General features: G+C 47.8%; 2 protein-coding genes across 3 annotated transcripts; one reads left to right on the forward strand and one right to left on the reverse strand.

Annotated features, from left to right (window-relative positions):
* Positions 1-52: 52 nt before the first annotated feature.
* GPS1 (G protein pathway suppressor 1) lies at positions 53-11,226 on the reverse strand. Of its 2 annotated transcripts, none has more exons than XM_069872818.1 (14): positions 11,122-11,226; positions 8,651-8,743; positions 7,643-7,824; positions 6,357-6,521; positions 6,041-6,176; positions 5,809-5,886; positions 5,426-5,486; positions 4,950-5,035; positions 4,390-4,484; positions 3,205-3,310; positions 2,654-2,734; positions 2,390-2,527; positions 2,053-2,187; positions 53-1,297 (listed from the first exon to the last, which is right to left on the reverse strand). In XM_069872818.1, exons 1-14 carry the CDS (start codon positions 11,152-11,154, stop codon positions 1,223-1,225), a joined length of 1,464 nt encoding a protein of 487 aa, XP_069728919.1. In that variant the 5' UTR covers positions 11,155-11,226; the 3' UTR covers positions 53-1,222. The 2 variants fall into 2 exon arrangements, with proteins under 2 accessions (XP_069728919.1, XP_069728920.1); XM_069872819.1 differs by lacking the exon at positions 11,122-11,226 and adding an exon at positions 10,190-10,218.
* A 90-nt stretch (positions 11,227-11,316) lies between these two features.
* Positions 11,317-19,267, forward strand: RFNG (RFNG O-fucosylpeptide 3-beta-N-acetylglucosaminyltransferase). Its single transcript, XM_069872486.1, has 8 exons — positions 11,317-11,631; positions 12,672-12,720; positions 13,214-13,316; positions 13,678-13,831; positions 14,844-14,932; positions 15,023-15,188; positions 16,506-16,591; positions 16,808-19,267. Exons 1-8 carry the CDS (start codon positions 11,347-11,349, stop codon positions 16,872-16,874), a joined length of 999 nt encoding a protein of 332 aa, XP_069728587.1. The 5' UTR covers positions 11,317-11,346; the 3' UTR covers positions 16,875-19,267.
* Positions 19,268-19,673: the final 406 nt, after the last annotated feature.

A 19,673-nucleotide genomic window follows, 5' to 3' on the forward strand; every position in this document is an offset into this window, starting at 1 on the left:
ATCAAAATACCTAAACCCCAGCCTTAACACAAAACTCCAAGTACTCAGAAGATTTTTAATCCTGCTGTTTAATGCACTAGAGAGAACAACTTATTTAAAAAACAACCCAAACAAAAAAGCATTAACACATGAACAGTAACATCTGTAGTCGGTTGCCAGACCAGGCAGGGCTGGATCAGAATTCATCACTTGCCTTACGGATTGGATGAACGCAAGGCTGCAGTGACTTCAGAAAATTCAGTGCACATCTCCTTTCCTTAATACAGAACACGCGCGCACCTCGGCTGCCACCTTTAATCCCTTTATAAAAGGAAAAGCAGGATAAATGCACCTGGAAAGCCGGCACCTGGATTGGCTCCTTTCGGCTCCTCCACAGGACTTGAGTGGTAATTTCATGGCATTTATCCACGCTGCCAGAAGCACACGTTGGGAAACCATCACACACCATGGCAGTAAGACTGGACAAGCAGCAATATTTGCATGAAGTAGAGATTTACTGCTATGATAACACTGGACCCCAAAGCCTGGTCACACACAAGTTGGGGAACACATCAGGAAACAGGTCTTTGAAAACAGAGACTGAAGAGAAAGAGTCTGGATCCAGGTAAACGTAACACCCTAAAATAAAGGCCTGTGACTGAGTGCATGGAAGCAGTGCCATGTTTTCTGGTGTTGGTGAAAAATCTGTAAGATTTTTCAAAGGAAATCTCCTCTCCTGCCAGAACTCTAGCTTCATAACTGAGAGCAACGCAATTGTAAGTTTATCTCAAATAAAGAGAAAGCTCAGCATTGCTCAGCATCAAGGCAATACTTTCAGGCCAGCAAAATTCATCTTAGATCATGCCTGTCCATTCAACTTAACACTAACTATTTTTGCTTTGAAACAAGAAAACTAACAGCAGCTGAAAAACTCTCAAATCAGCATCGGTATGAATAACCTGACAGCTCTTTATGGAGTGGTGGAAGGCAGAGAATGGAGGAATATGTTCTACCCAAACTGAAATGATGGCCCATTGCAGGGAAGTTGCTTTTAGAAAGAATTTCCTTTCAAGGAGAACTGAAATTATTGGAATATTCATATTATCCACCGTCAGCCCCGACCCTCTCAATCCAAGCAAGAAGTGAGGGAGGCAGGGACAGTTTGTGTAGCTCAGCAGTTAGTGGGTGAGACACTGGGAACAGTCCTGGAGGGACCATTTCTTTTGGTAGTGCACAAAGTTTTTCACATGTTGGTGCTCATCCTGGACTGGCTGTTAGCTGGAGTAAGCTCCCCTTGGCTACCTTCTCTCGGAGGAGACTGCAACAAGACCAAAATACATCCTAGTTAGTGATGTGTAAACATCCTGCAATAGCGCTTCCTGAGAGACCAAACGAAGCACAGGTGAAGCGTGGCAAGGTAACAGCAGGGGGAGAGCAGATCCCCAACTCGTAAATAATGATGGCTTTGCAAAAGCTTTGTGTTTACAACTTCTACAGTTACAGATCCCAAGAACTGTTCCTAAAAAAATCAAACCAGAACTTTTAAGCCACTCTTTTTTACTATGAACAAGGTGCTGTTGGCCCCAGACGTTAAATCCTATCTGGTATTTAGTTATCACAGAGATTAATACATGATAGAATTTAAGATGTTCTGTGGCAGATGACCCATGCTCCCTCAGGGTGTTCCTTTTGGAACTGCATCCTGGAAGGAATGCTCCAAGCAATTCATGTATTTTTACTTCCTCTACTAAAAAAATTACTTCAAACAATCTTTCTTTTGGTAAGATAAAAGATGTATGGATCAAGAATTAATTGGAATGAATTAGTCAGAATCAACCCAAGCATATGAACTTCAGAGGATGTTCTGTGTTGTACAAGCAAGTCAATGTATTCTCTACAAACCACCTTTCCTTATATATTTCATATTTACTATTGTAAGAATTTGTCCAATCATAAGCACAGTAAATCCACTCCCTTTCAGAATCCTCCATTCAACAACTTTTATAGCTTTAGTTAAAAAGTGAATTAAAAGACTTAACACTGTCTCCAAGCCCACGTTTAGCGTGCCCATACCTTGACGTGTATCTGGTTGCGCAGGACGGCTGCTCGCAGGATCATGGCCTTGGCACGTCGCTGGAACTCTTTGCCCATTAGTAAAGACTTCTCAAAGGTCGTGCTGCGCTGATCTACATCGCGAGCATAAAGAATCTGTAACCAACACAGAGACCTGTACACGGGAGCCACGCCAGGGGTTCCACAGCAGGAAGCTAAAGTATCACAGAGCCCGAGTTAATGCACGCATCAGCCCTACTGGAAACACCAGTCACGACAGAAAAATGCAGCTTCAACGCATACCAAGAATAGTTTTTAATCTCAGTAGAGTTGTTTGGTCTGTGGCTCAGACACTCACCTTGCTGTGCGAGTCTATCCTGGCGTTGATCAGTCCTTCCAGGATCAGCTGAGTGAGTTCATCTTCCAGAGCAGCCACCGTGGTATTAAAAGCAGTGGCCATCTTGCGCATGTCTGCGGACACGTAGGGGCTGAAGTACTAGGAAGAAGAAAACATTCTGTTGCCAAGTATATTCCCTGCCCTCTGAGAAACCATGGGGAAAGCAACGACAGAGAGATCGACTCTTACTGTTTTCCCACCTCTCGAGATTACGGGAGCAATTACCTGGATAAGTGCACGATTTCGAATCTGGGTATAAAGTGTCCTGACATGAGGTGCAAGGTACATATCCAGCAGCAGGTTGTCCTGTGCAAAGAAACACATCAAAAGCTGAGAAGCAGCCTGGAAAAAATACGTTATTGCTATGTTCTGAAAGGCACGTGTATGTACTTAAACCTTTAGGATATTACACTACAGCAAGACAACACCGTAAAACAAGAATGAATAAAAGAATCACAGAATCACCAGGTTGGAAAAGACCCACCGGACCACCAAGTCCAACTATTCCTATCAAATACTAAAACATACTCCTCATGGTTGGACTCGATGATCCGGTGGGTCTCTTCCAACCTGGTCATTCTATGATTCTATGATTCTATGTCTCATTTCTCCTCACCCTTTACTGCTGAACCCCTCCCTGTTTCCATTCACCACGTCAGGAGACAGAAGACACAGAACACTGAACACTCTCAGTAACCTTTTAACAGTCACTGCTTCTCACAAAAGGCAAAGGGGACTGTTTAGGGTCTGTTGTGCACTGCTCCCCTGCAACTCACCTTCATCTCATCCAGCATCTTCAGGCAAGAAGCATATTTAGATTCGTAAAACTTGAAGATGATGTCACGAACCTGTGGCTCCAGCTCCAAAAACAGTTTGAAGGAGCTACAGATAAAGACGGCAGCGATCAGACATCGGAATCCACCACTTACATATCCCACCAACCCCGCTATTTCAAGGGGCAAGGTTACAAACTCTCATTATCATTTATTTATCAACAGTTTAACCTCTAAGAGAGCAGACAGCCTGTTTTCAGCAGGGCTGGGAGCCGGGAACACAGGTGCAGCACAGCATTAGAGCTGCAATAGAAGTGCAATAAGTGTTCATCCACCCAACACAAAAAAATGAGTGGGAGTAGGTCAAAACCAGGACACGCCGCCAGAAAACATCAGCCACATCTGTGCCCGCACTGTAGTCTGGGCTGGAAGCTTTGTGTTCCCTTTCCAAGCCCAACCTTTGCTAAGCACAGCGTGCCATAGGCAGCTTAAGCATGCAGCTGTCTCAGGAAAATGATCTATCATGAGTGTGGGAGATCTTTGGGGTGCACACCCTTTCTCAGCACTCTCTCAATTCTCCATCACAAATTTCCAAACCTTGGGATCTCACCCTATGAATCAGCCAATAAAAAAGTCAAGGACCCTTTGTCCACATAAATTTAAAATTAGTGCTTCCACACACTCAAGCTTACAGGAGTTCAGTATCGCTGTAATTCAATCTATGACTCACAAACATCCACTCTCTTCCAAAGACTGTAATTCTCTTAAACTTGTGTATGTCATCATTTGATTGCACTGCGAATTGTATTAACGATTATTAAATTGTATTAATATGGTTAATGTACATCAGAACAAGTGGTGACATGAAGGCAAATTATCCCACAGCTGCCTTCTGTAGGGCTCTGTCCTTCTGATTTAATATCCGATATGGTTTGCTGATGGAGATGGAAAACTGGGCTGTGTACATGTCAAATTACACCTGGGCTGGAAACTTCCATTGTACTATGAAAATTTCAGCTTTGATTAACCACTGTGTTTTAAGACAGCAAAATGTCACTTGATGCTAAAGCCAAACTAAGGTTCAGTGACTCTTTCTCTCCTGTATAAGAAAGTTATTACTCCTGCCTGAAGCCGCTCTCAACCCGAAGGATGTCCAGTACAAATAACTCCTCTCAAGGCATCGCTTACCTGCTGGAGATAACATTTCGTTGCAGTTCCTGACGGTCAAAGGTAGCAAGGGCACAGAGACCACCATACACAGCCACGTTGCTAGGAGATAACAGCTAGAGAAAGGGAGAGAGAAAGCGCGAGCTGTGACCAACTACTGAAATGGTAGAAGGTTGGAATTATGTATTCTACCCCAGGCGTTTCCTTCAGGCCGTGACAAGATGGGTCCTTGCCAAATGCCGTGGAGCCACTCAGCGTGCTCTCAGGCATTCACCCAGAGCTTGAGGAGTGATTATGCACTGCTACGAGGGCAGAAACCAATTCCAAAAGCCAGTCTCTCGATTAAGTTACGCAGATACACAAATCCCACAGGTCATTCCGACATGATTTAGAGCAGATTACTTAGGGAACCCAAGCACAGAGACTTTTAAAGCAAAAAAAAATCAAGCCCACAGTTCACAGCACCACCAAACTGTACAGGAATGCTGTGAGAATAATGCAATATCTGAATTTTACAACCTAATGCTTTGAAGAATGATATCCCCTCCAAGACCCGCACACAGCTCCCTCTTGGTCCTCACCTCAGGGAAATCACAGTGATCAAACGATGCCAACAAGAAGCACTTTGCTGCCTGTTTGTACTTCCGAGCAGCCAGTTCAGCCAAGCCTAGGAAACAGAAACAGTCAGTCCTTTGTTCATGACAGCATACAAATTAGGAGACATTGCAAAGCCTGGGGAGCAGGACAGGCCCCACACGGTGCTGGTGCCTTCACTACTGCAGGGAAATGAGACTATCAGACAGTATCTGGCATCCTTGGAACTGCGCTGACTCACACTGGCATCCTCTCCGAAGAAAAACTTAAGGAAAGAAATGGCAAAACCGAGCCAGCAGTTCCATCACATCAGCTTTATTAGATTTTGCATTTCTGGTGGGAAAATACAAAGCCTGTCAAATCTGAGAGAGAAAAAATAAACCGAGCGCACGCTGCTGTCCAAGAGCCCTGCGAACAGCTGACAGGCAGAAAGGTGGACAGACAACACAGGGGATTCACTCACCTGCTGCACATTTCAGTTTGGTGAGAATTGCTTGTGTCTGGCTGTCCCTTTCTCCTCTTTGCTAAAGGATAAGAAAAAGCAGTGGTGAGCAAGCAGTATGAAAACGGTTTTGATTATAACTGTGCTTGGGATAGTTCACCTTCATAATTAACTTGCAAATCTCAACAGTGAGATAACTTCATCTTATTTATAATGGGACAAACACACAATGAATCTCAGAAGAAATAGCAGAACAGCCAAGGAGTCTGGATCAGAGAAAGAACAGGCTGCGAGATGAAGGGAGTCTTATAGGGAGCAAGGAGGGAAAGGAAGAAATAATTTTACAAATTTTGGAGATGAAAAATAAAGGGAAAACTCATGCTAGTTAAAAAGCAGGACGTTACCTCTGCAATTTCTGGTGTTGATTCTGCCTTGCTTACGTAGCTCAGCACATGCGACCAGTTCTGGAGGTAGACACTGACCTGTCGAGAGCCAGGAACAGTGCAGAACAAGCATGGATAAATGGTGTTACCTGGATCAGCAGCATTGCTGCAGACACTAGAAGTGTAATCAGGGAAAAGTACAGGTGGACTTTGCAGAAAGACACCAAGTACCACTCCCTGCAAACCCTCCTACCTTGATGACATTGAGACACATGTTGATAACATGTTTAGCACTTGTGCAGTAATCACGGGCTCGTGAGTAACATTTGAGAGCGTTGCTGAGGTCCCCACAGTCAAGGTAATGATCACCTAAGTCATCGTGGCCTCTCCTGAAGCAGAGGAATTAAAATACCAATGAATGGTGTGTTCTGGAAAGGACACAGTCAGTTGTTCCAAACAAGTAACTTGACACACTGACCTAAGGCATTGAAAGCAGTTGACATCCTGTGTTAGGTGCCCGGAGGAGCAAAATGCTCTTCCTTGCTCCAGCAGAGCCTTCTGCATCTCACCTGATACTCTCCTTGATGGAGTTCCCTTTGTAATTTTTCAGATCTGTGTCGAGTTTCTCCAGTTTAAGAAGAGCTTTTTTGCGTGTAGCTTCAACCCAAGCTGTGTCAAGAGGAGGGGGTTCAATTCCGCTATCAGGGACGGCATCAGGTGTATTCTGCAGTTCTCTGAAAGGAAAGGGTTTGAATGTGACAATTATGCTGCTCGCTTTTCAAAACTGAGGCCTGCTACGTACCCGGCACCGTTACCTGAGCAAACAGCACTGCATACACAAAACAAACCAAGGAGATACAAGGGCTAGTGGGGGACAGAAGAAAAAGACTGCTAAGATTTACCATGAAAACCAAAATATAAGCATTCCAAGTGTTTACAGATTCTTCTCAACATTTCCCTAATGATCTTCCAGAGGTATTTTGTTAACAAGTATACCATTGCTAATTTTAAAGAAATACCCTGCTCTATAAATCAACTGAAATCAAGCAAGTAATGGTGCTGCAATGAATTGTGACATCCTGTGAAAGTACTTAATGACTCTAAAAGAGTCATGGAATTCAATCACACATCTCTATACGGGGACACCGTGCATGTGTCTGCACATTCTCTCTCTAGCTGTATTGCAACAGCTTGATCGCAAAGCTACGCTGTACAGATACCAGCCAGCTTCTTTTTCCATCCACCAACTTGCACTTAATGCCCTTTCCGATGTTTTAAACAGAAAAAAACACATTCTGAGTTTTCTGGATTTTTCTTTGGTTTGTTTTTTTGTTACCAACAGCCCTTTTCACCTGTAAGAAAGCAATGATCACACTGGCACACACACCTGAGGGGCAAACCAAACAAGGAATCAGCAAATACACATAGCAACAAACATCATGCGAAGCCAGAAGTGTGGATGGGTAAGTGAAGTATCAAACCAAAACAAGGCAAACAATTAGATAAGGTTTTAATTTATGAACACAAGAGCATCTCAAAGAGGCTTCACCTCCATGATCTCCCTAAGGAAAGACAACCGCGTTGATTAGTGTTTAAAGCAGTTGCAAGGACTTAACTCTCCTCAATACCTACCTGTAGCCTTTTAAAACACTTAGCTTCAGAATGAGAGAATGTCTTCATGTTTAATCTTTACAGAAGCATGAGAGCTTAGGTCTGAACTAGTATTTCACTGCCATCACATTCTAACAACAAAGACAATTTACACAAGGAACATGCGAGTGTGACATGCCAAGTGTGACACGTTAGTCTTGACCCAGTCAAAATAGCTCCCCGAGTTCCCATCGCCTCCTGGTACCTGGTGGCCTCAGACAGCTTTCTGTGGATTTCTTCATACACATCAACGTTGAAAGTTCTCTGGACGAAGGACAGTGCCATCTTGAGAGCTTCCACCCGCAGCTGTGGGCAGTGATCGGCGATAAACTGCAGCCGCTCAATCCGCATCAGCCCACTGTAGCTGGACGCGTACTGCTCCAGGTCCTGCAAACAACACCCGGGCTTAGGGAGCGAAGGCAGCAACGCTAAATCAGTCCACGACACCGACCTGACCCTTCATGGAGGGCAGCATGACTCAGACAGATTAAAAAAAACAGGTAAAATTATTCCATTTCTGCTTTCTTCAAGCATTAGCGATTTCCTCAAAAATATGCAGGAAGTTACAATTTACCTTCTTTGTACTCGATCTATGACATTTTCCATTAAGGCTCATCAGATCACCCGCTTTAATCACCACTTAGATCACCTGTTAATAATTCTGTTGAGATTCCATCATTTGAGCTGAAGTTTCCTAAACCAGACAGTCATTCCAGATGGAGCTTTTCCTTGAAAAATAGTTTCCATAGAACAACCTGCACTCTTTTGCTCATATTAATTTCTTAAAACATCTGCTTTGAGAACAAACAAGGTCTCTTCCACTTGAGGAAGGATCTGAGGTTTAAATTCTGAATGCTTCACGAATTTTAAGCCTTGGGGTAGGGGGCAGAAGAGGACCACAAAAAGTGTAGAAAAGACAGGATACAGCATTGCAGGGAGATTTCCTAACAACAGAAGCACACACGCAAACAGCCACAGCAGAATGTTCAGGGCAAGGTCAGGCATCCAGGCAGTAGGAAACACTGGATTCAGGCTGCCTGTCAACATTTAACATACTGAGACGGTTGCTGCTGTTCTTGCTTTGAAGAGACTCTATTAAATAATCTCTAACTAACAAGCTGACAAGGAGTAAAACGAGGGAGTTTTTCAAATGCCTTAAAGGAAGAGGCCGTGCCCCAGAAACGTAACCCAGGAGCTCTCAGCCGGCACGTACCAGCGTGGGGTTCTCCACCACGTAGTTGATATCAGGTGCATTTTGCTGATCTTCCTGTGGATCCACGTCGATCTGCATGGGCTCAACTGCACCCTGGAATGGCAAAAATGAACTTATTATGCCTGAGCAGGAAACAACTACGTGGCCCAATCTGCAAAGGACTTGCTTTCAGACACATCAAATTTTACAAATGAAAAAACACCCCTCGGCCTTTAGACACGGTCAGGATTTTTCTCTAGCAACATCACTACTCAGCCCGATACGTTGTCTGAAATACACAGCACTGCATTCACATGGAGCATTTTATTTTGTTTGGTAGGTTATCAAGCAAGGAAGCAAATCTGATTCTCCAAAGTAGCTCAGGCGTGCATGCTAGACTCCAAATGACATTCCATCTCTCTTCTTTGAGCCACAGCAGGCATTAACACTCAGCTCAAGAAGCTCCAAAAATTCAAAAAGTACTAAAAAACCTCACCAGAACCTTGCAAAGCTGCTTTAATGCTTAACAGTAATATTTTTTGGGGAAAAAAGATACAACTGTTACACTTTAAAAGACCGAAGAAGAGAATGCAGAATGGCAATTCTACGGTTTCTAACAAATAATGGAGGAAAATTGATCTGCACCGCAAAAATTCACCATCAGTTGAACTATTGTACTGTAGTTATCCTAGTCTGGCTGTTCAGGTAGATTCTCTTTTGCAGGAGCAATACAGTTTTATTCTCCCAGTGTCTCTCGCACTGCTGTGAACCACAGGAGGAGTCACACGCACAGCGACCTCAGCACAACCGCGTCAGTACCATCCCTGTGCCTGCTCCCAGGGAAGACTTTTTCTCTCTCCTAGTCAGAAGCGTGCAGAACGTTTTGCACCAGCACCACCGATTTAAAGTCAGGAAAACCAAACAGAACGTCATCTTATAAAACACTGAACATGTGCAGACGTCACCATAAGCAACACCTGATTTGGGGAAAACTGCATGAGTGAATGTGAGAAAGGACACAAGTGCCAACCTCCTTGGCCCCACCAACACTGAATTATTGCCATAATTTTATTGATTTTGCTGTCTGTTAAGAAACCAAAGACAGAGGGGCTTTGGATTGTGTTGGTGGTTCAGTTTAGGGTTTTTTTTTCATGAGAAGGATCCAGATTTTTTTTGTGAGGAAGATCCTTTTGTGGGAGGACACAGATTTTCTAACTCTAAAACCTGATGCCTCTCGTGCTACACACGGGCAGTTTGTTTTTTCCCAGCCAAGGGGGCACCAAATGTCCACATCTCAGTCCTGATATAGAACAACCCAAAATCTGAAGTAAAAGCAAGTAAAGCCTCGAAAAGTTTGTTTTCTAGTTTGTTACTCTCTGTGTGATGGAAAGAGAGTGCAAAGGAGGGTTTGATTGTTTAGTTCACCACTTGGGAAAACCATACATGAAACCACCTAAGTCCCCATATACCAAGATGGTTACTTGTTCCATTTTTCTTTTTTCTCATCTTATAAACGCTAAGGACCAGGGTTGCTTTGTTTTTTAAGCCGTGTTTGCTTACCACAGTAAAAACCTGACAAGAAATCAGCACAGCAGGAGCTAATGGTAACTCCAGCTGCTGGAACAGAACGATTTGTGTCCCGCTACGCTGGCTCTGCTCTACATTTCACTCTTAACTCCCAGACAGGGAAAAACACAAGTGGGCTGGAAGTCTCACTAGGACAGCTGAACGCTGCTGTTCTCAAGCTAACTCTAGTTTAGAAGGAAGATGCAAGGTTTAAGAGCTACTTGCAAAGCAAAGCAAACACAGCCACACTCCCTCCCCAGGATGCGCTCAGCCCGGCAGCCCGGAGGGATCCGTGAAGCCTCCCAGGAGCTGTGCAGCTACCCCTCGCCCTGTCCCGACCCCGCGCCCTGACAGCGAGGGGAGGGAGGCAGCGAACTGCGGGAGGGGGCCTGGTTCTGCGGGGCAGGAGCTCCCGCCTTCCTCTCCTCCGCGCGGCTCCCGGGTCCCCGCCCGCCGCGGTGACCTCCCTTCTGCCCCCCGAGGCCCAGCAGCGGAGCGGGAGGCACCGGATGGGACCGCACCGGGTCGCCCCAGAGCCGAGAGGGCGAAGGCACCGATCGTACCGGCCTAGATCGCTCGGAGGCCACGGGGGCACAAGCACCGGCTCAGACGGGACCGGATCGCCCGGGGTGGGGGGAGACGAAGGCACCGGATCGGATCGTCCCCAAGCCGGGAGCACAAAGGCATCGGGTCAGACCGGACCAGGTCGCCCGGAGGCCGGGGTGGGGGCGGAGGCACCGATCATACGGGCCTGGAGCGCCCGGAGGCACCGATCGTACCGGCCCGGAGGCCGCGGGGCCGGAGGCAGCGGCTCAGACGGGACCGGATACGCCCAGGGTTGTGGGGGACGAAGACCCCATCTCGGCTCGCCTCGGCCCGGCCCGTGCGGAGGCCCCATCCCGGCGCTGGCGGCGGCGGCCCCGTACCTGCAGGTTAAAGACCTGGACGGGCAGCGGCATCCTTCCCCTCGCGGGCGCCACTTCCGGTCTCTACTTCCGGCCCACCCCCTTGGGCGTCACTTCCGCTTCCGGCAGCCGCGCTGAGGGGGCGGCGGCGGCGGCGGCGGCCGCGGCGGCGGCGGGAGGGTGCGGGGACTGGGCCGCTCCGCTCCGCCGCGGCGGGGCCATGGGGGGCCGGCCCGGGGCTGCGCCATGAGCGGGCCCTGCCCGGCGCTGCGTAGGGCCTGCCCGCTGCTCTGCCTCGGCGCCGCCGCGCTCCTGTTGCTGCTGCTGCCGCGGGGGCGCCCGCCTCCCCCGCACCCCCCCGCCGCCGCCGCCGCCCAGCCCTGCCCGGCCCCGCCGAACCGACCCGGCGGCGGCGCCGGGGAGGGCCTAGAGCTGAAGGACGTCTTCATCGCGGTGAAGACCACGCGGAAGCATCACCGGAGCCGGCTGGACCTGCTCCTGCAAACCTGGATCTCCCGGGCGCGGGGGCAGGTGAGGAGTCGCTCCTACAGACCCGGCGCCGTCCCCGTCTCCGGCGCCACCTCGCTCGCTCTGCCCAGTCCCTACCCCCTCAGCACCGTCCCTCTACCCCTGCCCCCGGACGGACACCGTTCCTGCCCCGCAACGGTGGCCTTGTACCCCTGAGCACCGTCCCCAGCCCCTTGTCCCTCGGCAGACACAGTCCCTGCTCCCTGAACACTGTCTCAGTCTGTCCCACCGTCCCCTCATATTGGTGTATCTGCACTCCTCAAGCATCGTTCCAGTCCCCCTGTGCCATCCCTGTACCCCTGTGCTCCCAGACAGACACCCTCCCACCTAGTCTGCCCCATCCCTGCTCCCCCAGTGCCGTCCCTGCCCCCTAACATTGTCCCTGCACCTCCAGAAGCGTTTGTATCAGCTGAGCTGGTTCCTCACGCTCCAGGATGGGGGCTCCGTGCAGTTTGCCAACCCTTGTGCTACCTGGCAGCGGGAGGTGCCCAGTGCCGATGGGTCTCAGCCGATGTCTCAAACCTAAGTGCTTCAGTGACTTGGGTTTTCCCATAGAATCACACAGAACTTGTTTCCTTTTTAGGGGATTTTAGTCCAGTCAAGCACTTTAGCAGAATTTTGTCTGGCAGTTGGAACAAGGCAGCGTTAGCGCCTGGTCCTTCCTACCCTGCCTGTCATTCCTCCTTTTGGTTGGTTTAACAGCCGGGAGCGACTCCTAGCTAGGGAGGAGGGGAAGTTGCAGAGGTACTACTGAAAAAATCAGCCATTCCTACCTTAAAGTTGGTGCCCTGAGATAAGGAGGGTAAAACCTTGGCTGCTATACTGAAATGAGACTCTTGGTTTGCTGTGCAAACACCCGTCAAAGCAGGTGGGGCCTGAAGCTGCGAGGTTTTGCCCCACCACTGCTTCCCACCCTGCTCCCAGTAATAACCGAGAAATAAGCTCACAAGAGAAAACATTCAGAATTCTGACTGCAACTGAGCAAAGTTGAAATTGGTTCCTGAAATCCTTACATGTGGTCACATCGGTTTTGTCTCCCACAGACGTTTATATTCACAGACTGGGAGGACCGGGAGCTACGCTTGAAAGCTGGTAAGCCGTGCGGTATAGCTGCATGCTATCTTTTATAACTGAGTTTTTGCTACAAGTCCTTATTTTCATACCCTATGAGCAATTAGGAAAGCTAAGATGGAGAAAATGGAGAAAACTTCTCCTTTCACAGGAGAATACACTGTGCCTACTTAGCGCCTGGACAAGATGCCTGGAACTTCTGAATACTGGGTTTGCCTTTGCCTCTGCCTTCCTGTTAATGAGCTTAAGACCTTCTGCTCCGATTTTGCATGAGACATTTCGTTTGTGCACAGTCTCACGTCGCTCTGTATACCCTGCACTCACGCGTTTTCATGTGCTCTCAGCGTGCCTGCCATGCAGAACCCCTGCGCCCCTCCAGTCCTGCCACTCGCTCTCCACGTATGCACCATCCACACTTCGGATTTGCAGTGTCAGTGCCACATGCGCCCTCTTTGTAGCCTTTTAAACTGTATGAGCTCCTCAAGCCTGAGAGATCTTGTCTGTGTTTTCCTAGGAGACCATATGATCAACACCAACTGTTCGGCTGTCCATACCCGGCAAGCTCTCTGCTGCAAGATGTCTGTAGAATATGATAAATTCCTGGAATCTGGGCAGAAGTAGGTGAAATGTGTTCTGATTGACTTTGTTTCTTCCAGTTCTGCGTTTGCAGGAAGCTTGAGTGTCCTGCTCTGCTGCATTAAGGAGCTCAGCATTAGCTAAAGTGAGGGGATGAGCCTAGGGAGGGGAGCACAGCACTTTTAGACAAACAGCATCTAAAGGTAGAGAGGATGTTCATCTAACAGGGGTCATTCATTTCAGGCTTTTCCCAGAAGTAGGATGCTTTCAGCTTCCAATAATTCAGGACAACGGAAAATGCTTTTTCCTTCAAGCCTGAAAGACTGAGGCTCAGCTCTAGACCTGTAACTCATTTCTTTGTCACTGCTCTGCAGTAACTTTATTATTTCGCTTTGTTTGAAGATGGTTTTGCCATGTGGATGATGACAACTACGTGAACCCTCGGACTCTCCTGCGTCTCCTGTCTGCCTTCTCACATAGCCAGGATGTCTACGTGGGGCGACCGAGTCTGGACCATCCCATCGAAGCAGCCGACCATGTCCAAAGCGATGGATCAGTAAGCAGACTTTGCAGTTAGCCTGAGAGACATTCTGACCTTCTACAAGCTTTTAAAACCTTGAGAGTTTCTAGGATTCCCACATAAAAGAAAGTGATTTGGTATGACAGCAATGAGACTGGCACTGGGGGGTTTCAGAGACAGGGTGCTGGATTAAACAAACCTTCAGTCTGAGCTCATGTGCATATATGTTCAGTGGAGTTTGTCTCCTGGGTGGATGTCCCTTTCCCTTCCTTTACTCACGTATGGAAGTCCCTGAGGCAAGCAGGGCCTCCCCACCTTGGCCATTTTTCTTTAGTGGTTTGGGGGGCAGTGTCTCTTGTTTTAGGGTTTGGTTTGGGGATTTTTGCTCATTTTGAGAGCAGTGTCACATCGTCATCCCCCTGCATCAACCTCAGGTAGTGAGAAGGGCCGTCAGATGTACAAAGCGTTTCTGTACTGAGTGGTTACTGGGTTTTCAAGAAGTGGAAGCAAACTTAAACTCAGTCAGGAGGTACCTGTGCCAAAGGATGAGTCCTCACCAGGTCACCTGTACTGACAGACCTGAGGATAAATCAATCCACTGGCTGGAAAGGCAGTTATAAAGCAGCTTATTAGAGAAACCTCTGCACAAGAAAATAGTCTTCTTGGAGATGGAGTGAGTAATCCTTTGATGATCACCTTTGGTTTCCTTGGGGACGCTGAGGTGGCTGTGACCCTTGGGGAATGACCCGGGGACGGACAGAATTGGGTGGGAACGGGACTATAGTTTCTCATTTCACGTGTGCCACCTCGGTTGTGGTAATTCGATGGTTCGCTTGCCGTCAGTTCCAGGATAGAGTTCCCTTTGAGAGAACAGCTGCCTGGGCTTCCAGCAGTCTGAAGAAATAGGAATCAGTCTGTAGTCTGATTCTGACTCCAGTGCAGTGCCTGATATCCAATAGAACCTCGAGTTCCCTTCCCTTTCCTGCCCAGGCTAATGGGAAAAGCCGATTATCAGTAACTACTGTGTGTTTTTCTTGTTGCTCTTCAGAAGACAACCGTGAAATTCTGGTTTGCCACAGGTGGAGCAGGGTTCTGTATCAGCAGAGGTCTCGCCCTGAAGATGAGTCCCTGGGCCAGGTAAACACTGTTCCTAGCTGAGCTCCATTAGAGTGTGTCTGGCAGGTTTTAAAGCATCCTTCGTCTTGTCTCTTGTGCTCTGTCTCACAGCCTGGGTAATTTCATCAGTACTGCAGAAAGAGTGCGTCTTCCTGACGACTGCACTATTGGCTACATCATTGAAGGACTGCTGGAGGTAAAACTGCTGCACAGCCCCTTGTTCCATTCGCACCTGGAAAATCTGCAGAGGCTTCAAGGCGAGGCGGTGCTGCAGCAGGTAGGGCTAAGCCTCATCTCCTTATCCTCACACCTCGATCCGATCAGAAGGAATGCTCTGCGGAGACTTTGTGCTCCTCAGCCAAGAGGGGCGTGGGCAGATTTGCTCAGAGCTGGGTCCCATCCCATTCGTTCATGTAGGTAAAAAGCACTTGCACCTGTTCGATCATGTAGCTGCCCCCTCCTTTGAGGACACATTCCGCTACCTTCAGCCTAAATGTAGTCTTTCCCCATCACCTTCTAAATTGACTTTCTGCGAGTCACAGAAGCAGCAGGTGTAGAAGGAGACAGTGCTTAGTTTGCCTGCCACGTAAGGAAGCATTTCAGTCCTTGCCTCACAAAATCTCAGTCTTAATTCATTCAAAAAGACTCGCCTCGCAGCTATAGCAAGTGCCTCTTTGGTAGCTAAGACACGGTTAAATGTTTAATTATTTTTAAGAATAATTTGTTAGAATTTTACAAAACTTAAGCAACGTTTCTTAGGAAAAAAACAAGCAGTGTTTAATTGCTGGGACAGCTTTTTACTCGTGGGCGGTAGATGGAGCTATGAGGCTGTCCAGATGCTTTGTCTGCCTCTTGCTGTTCTGCACCATGAAAACCCAGAGTGTGGTTTTGCCCATACAAACTGCTTGGTTGTATTTTCCTGGCAATTGTGTTGGGCAACAGAAACGCACGCTCGGGGCCAGTTTCCACCGTGATGCAATCCCCTTCATGCTGGTGAATTTGACTGTAGGCTGAACACAGACTGTACCAGCTAACCCAAAATCCAGGCAGTTGCAAAGAAAATACAAGTCATCATGTACCTGCCACCTGAAAATTTCCTAATTCAGTGCTTGTGTGGGAGATGAGCGGTGAATCAGAGTTACAGAAGTCTAGATTTTGTTGCCAGGTTTGTCACGTGGCAGCGTCTGCTGAGGATGAACACGTGGTATTGAGCGAAGGCACAGACATCAGCAGGATTAATGCCCTTACGAAGCTCATAGTTGTAACTCATCCTTCGCAGCAGTGCAGCTTTCAGCTCCTTTGTTTATTCTCCCACGTTGCCCTTAGATGAGCAGCGGTCCGTTTGGCTGCCACTCAGTGCTAACACTGCTTATGTCAAAATAAACTACCGTCTTTCATAGAATAGAATCATAGAATAACCAGGTTGGAAGAGACCCACCGGATCATCGAGTCCAACCATTCCAAATGGGATCCACCCTTCAGATCAGACAGGATTTGCAGAGTCTTCCTTCGTAGCTCATTAATAATCCCGCTGTCCCCGCTCTGTTCTTCTGTGTCCGTGTTGCAGTTGGTGACTGTTGATTTGCGTTTCCAGGTAACCCTAAGTTACGGGGACCCTGAAAACAAACACAATGTTGTGAGTGTGGGAGGAGTGTTTGGCCTTCAGCAAGATCCAACCCGGTGAGTGTCCACTTCCAAAACAAGGTCTCCCTGCCTCGTTCTTGCTTCTCACCTATAAGATGACCAGGATAACCCCCCATGGGGTTATTTCACCCTGCTGGCTTTTGTCGCTGTGCCCTTTCTGCTCTTGTTAGACAGCTCCACGTTTAATGCCAGGACATTCCTTGTACTGACAAATCCAATTTGATAGTTTCTTTTTATTTTTCCCCTTCATAGGTTTAAATCTGTCCATTGTCTGCTCTATCCTGACACTGTTTGGTGCCCGGCTAAGAAGGTGTCGTAAATCTTGACCAGGCGTTGACACCTGTACCTTACTGAGTTTGTATAAGACAGGACTTGTGGTGGACTTTTGGGTTTTTCTTCCTTCTGGGAGACAGACAGAGGTATCTACAAAGGAAGCAGACAGACTCTTATTTACAAAGCCAGAAGGTGTGGTTTGTTTGGCTGCAGCCTGGGACATTCCAAGAAGATTCCTTGTTCTCTTGTCCAGCAGCTCTTCGCACAGTGGCTACAGTCAAATGTGTACGAGTCGCTTTACACTTTTGTCTGGTGTCACGGGAATCTGTGCTTGGACACGTCCTGGGGAGTTGCGGTGCTCGGAATGACAGCGTTCTTAGCTCTTCCAGGGGCTTTTGGAGGCTGTTGTTGGGAAGCTGGAAGTGCTACAGCAGAACTGTAGTCCCCATGGTGACGAGAGAGGGGAAGTTTTCACTCGTCTTTCTTGAGAAGAGAATTATTTAAGAGTTGCTGTGGCTGCCAAATTAAAACCCCGCCTGTGGGCTGGAACAGGGTCTGTTCGTAAACACCAGAAATCCTGGAATCGTTAGAGTAAAGAAGGCTGGGAGCCTTTGTCATGGGAACACCCTGTGTAAGGGTAAGCTTACTCAGGACTGGACAAGAGCTGCTTACTGCGCACGTTCTCCCCGCAGTCCCTTGTACCTCCCATGGAGGTGATTGTCAGACCGGGCGCTCTCACCAGCTGAATCGCGATGGTTAATTATGATGGTGGGTCTGCCAGGCCCTAGTATTCCTTTGATATTTGATAATTGAAGAAGTGTTTGCCAGACTAGATGGTAATTGTTTCTCCTGCGTTGCCTGTATGAGCTAGAGCTGAGGAAACACGCCCTGTGTCTGAGGCTGGGCTGTATCCTTCCAGTCTGTGAGGGAGGAGGAATGCTCGATAGCTGCAGCACCCCAAGAAGGATGGTGATGCTCTTATTTGAGGACCTTTAATTGTGTGACTATGGTTACTCCACTGCAGCTTCTTCAGATAATCGTTTGATTACCTTAAAGTCTAGGTCAGTTTTTATTTTTTACTCTGCTTCTTAAAGTTTCAGTAAATAGTTCATGCAACCACTAAGAGGAAACTGTATGCTCGCACAAAGGCAGAAGATCGGTGCTGCAGCAGTATCACCTGCTGCTGCTTTTTAAATAGTTTGGGTATGAAAGTAGAGGAAATGGGGCTCCATGTACTTACTTCTCCATTAGCCTGAGCTTTGGCCGTGCGCAGTCCTGACTGGACAGGCAGAACAGCAGAAAAAAAACCTTTGCAAAACCACTCTTCACCCTCACAAACTTTTCAAAAAATACTTGCTGGTTTAGTGCTAGAGTCTGAATTACGGGGAGAATAGTACAAAGACATTGTATAACCTGGAACTCCGATTAACAGCTAGAATGTGGACCTAGCAAATGCTTCGTATTTCTAAACAGCTCTGCTGAGCTGTACTGTGGACTTCAGCTATTTGTAAACGCCTGCAGCATATTCAAGAGTGAAACAGAGGTGTCAGCCTCCTGAAACACATTGTTCCCTGCACTTCATTTTTAACATAAACCGTTCAGCCTTTACCTGGGTGCGCTGCCCTCTGCATTGTTCTAGTTAATTCCACTGAGGAGCAAAGAAGCCGACTGCTGCTTGCTACCATCTCACAGCTCATTTTTAAGTTTCTCCTTCCCTTCATGTCTGCTAAGGTGACCGTGAGGGATGGGAATAAGGAAGCTGCAGGGAATGGGACCAAGTCCAGCTGGGCAGTGTGACCGTCTGTGGCATGGACAGCCTGTTAGAAAGCAGAGGAGGACGTGGGGAACAGGGGTTGTGTATATTCTACCTCTTCATTAGGTCTTCTGCTTATTAGAACTCAGTCCTGTGGTTTAATGATTTGTCATTAATAGCTCTGGGGATTCCTGGTATCTACATAAACGCTCGTTAGGTTCTTGTTTTCAACCTCCTGTAGCAGAAAGCCACAAAGCTTCATGAGCTCTTGATAAGACTTTTCTCTTCAAGTACTCTGATTCTGAACTCTTCTGTGGGAGCTTTTCTTCCTCTTCCACTGGTAGCAGCTTCTTGTAAGGTAGCACAGACAGTGGGGGCCGGGGACTGGTTGTGTGGGCAACCGTGGTTCAAAAGTGGAACCACTTCATGTGGGTGGCAGCTTGTCACTGCAGTCACTGGTCACCCTGAGGCAATTTTCCAGCGGCTGTGGGAGGGAAGGGAGCTGGGAAGAGCCCACCCTCTCCTCCCTGGAACTCAGAGCTGCTCCAGGCGTGCACGCTGCTTGGAAGGTTTCTCATGCTGACAATGCAGTAGGCTCTGTGGATTTATCGGGATGCAGCTTTTTAATCAAACTGCTGTCTCATACATCAAGTGATTCTGCAAAATAAATATTTAACTATGCCAAAGGCTGTGTTTTGTCATGTTTCTTGACGTCTTCTCTGCATGAAAAATGGACCGTAAACCTTGCAATCCTGGAAATGACAGCCTCCTGCTGGGCTGCTGTGATGCACACGAGCTTTGGGTACTTGGATGTGCAGAGGAAGAAACGTGGATGAGAAGAATCCTTGCAGAGGATGATTAACAGAGTAAAGTAAAAGAATTTAGGTAAGGAGTAACTTAATTGTTGTAAACTTGCTTCTGCACTTTCGTACTCTGTTTCTGCACTCGCTACCTGTGCCACAGCGGCTCTTGGAGAGTCTTGAGGAAACGATGCCTGATTTGGTTGCTAATTACCGACAGACCCGCTGGTGATCGCGGGCAGCTCTGCCGTGGTGCTGTGCCAGCTCTGCACCTCGCGCTGCAGCTCTACAC

Source organism: Phaenicophaeus curvirostris, chromosome 19, assembly GCF_032191515.1.
Source record: "Phaenicophaeus curvirostris isolate KB17595 chromosome 19, BPBGC_Pcur_1.0, whole genome shotgun sequence".
NCBI lineage: Eukaryota > Metazoa > Chordata > Aves > Cuculiformes > Cuculidae > Phaenicophaeus > Phaenicophaeus curvirostris.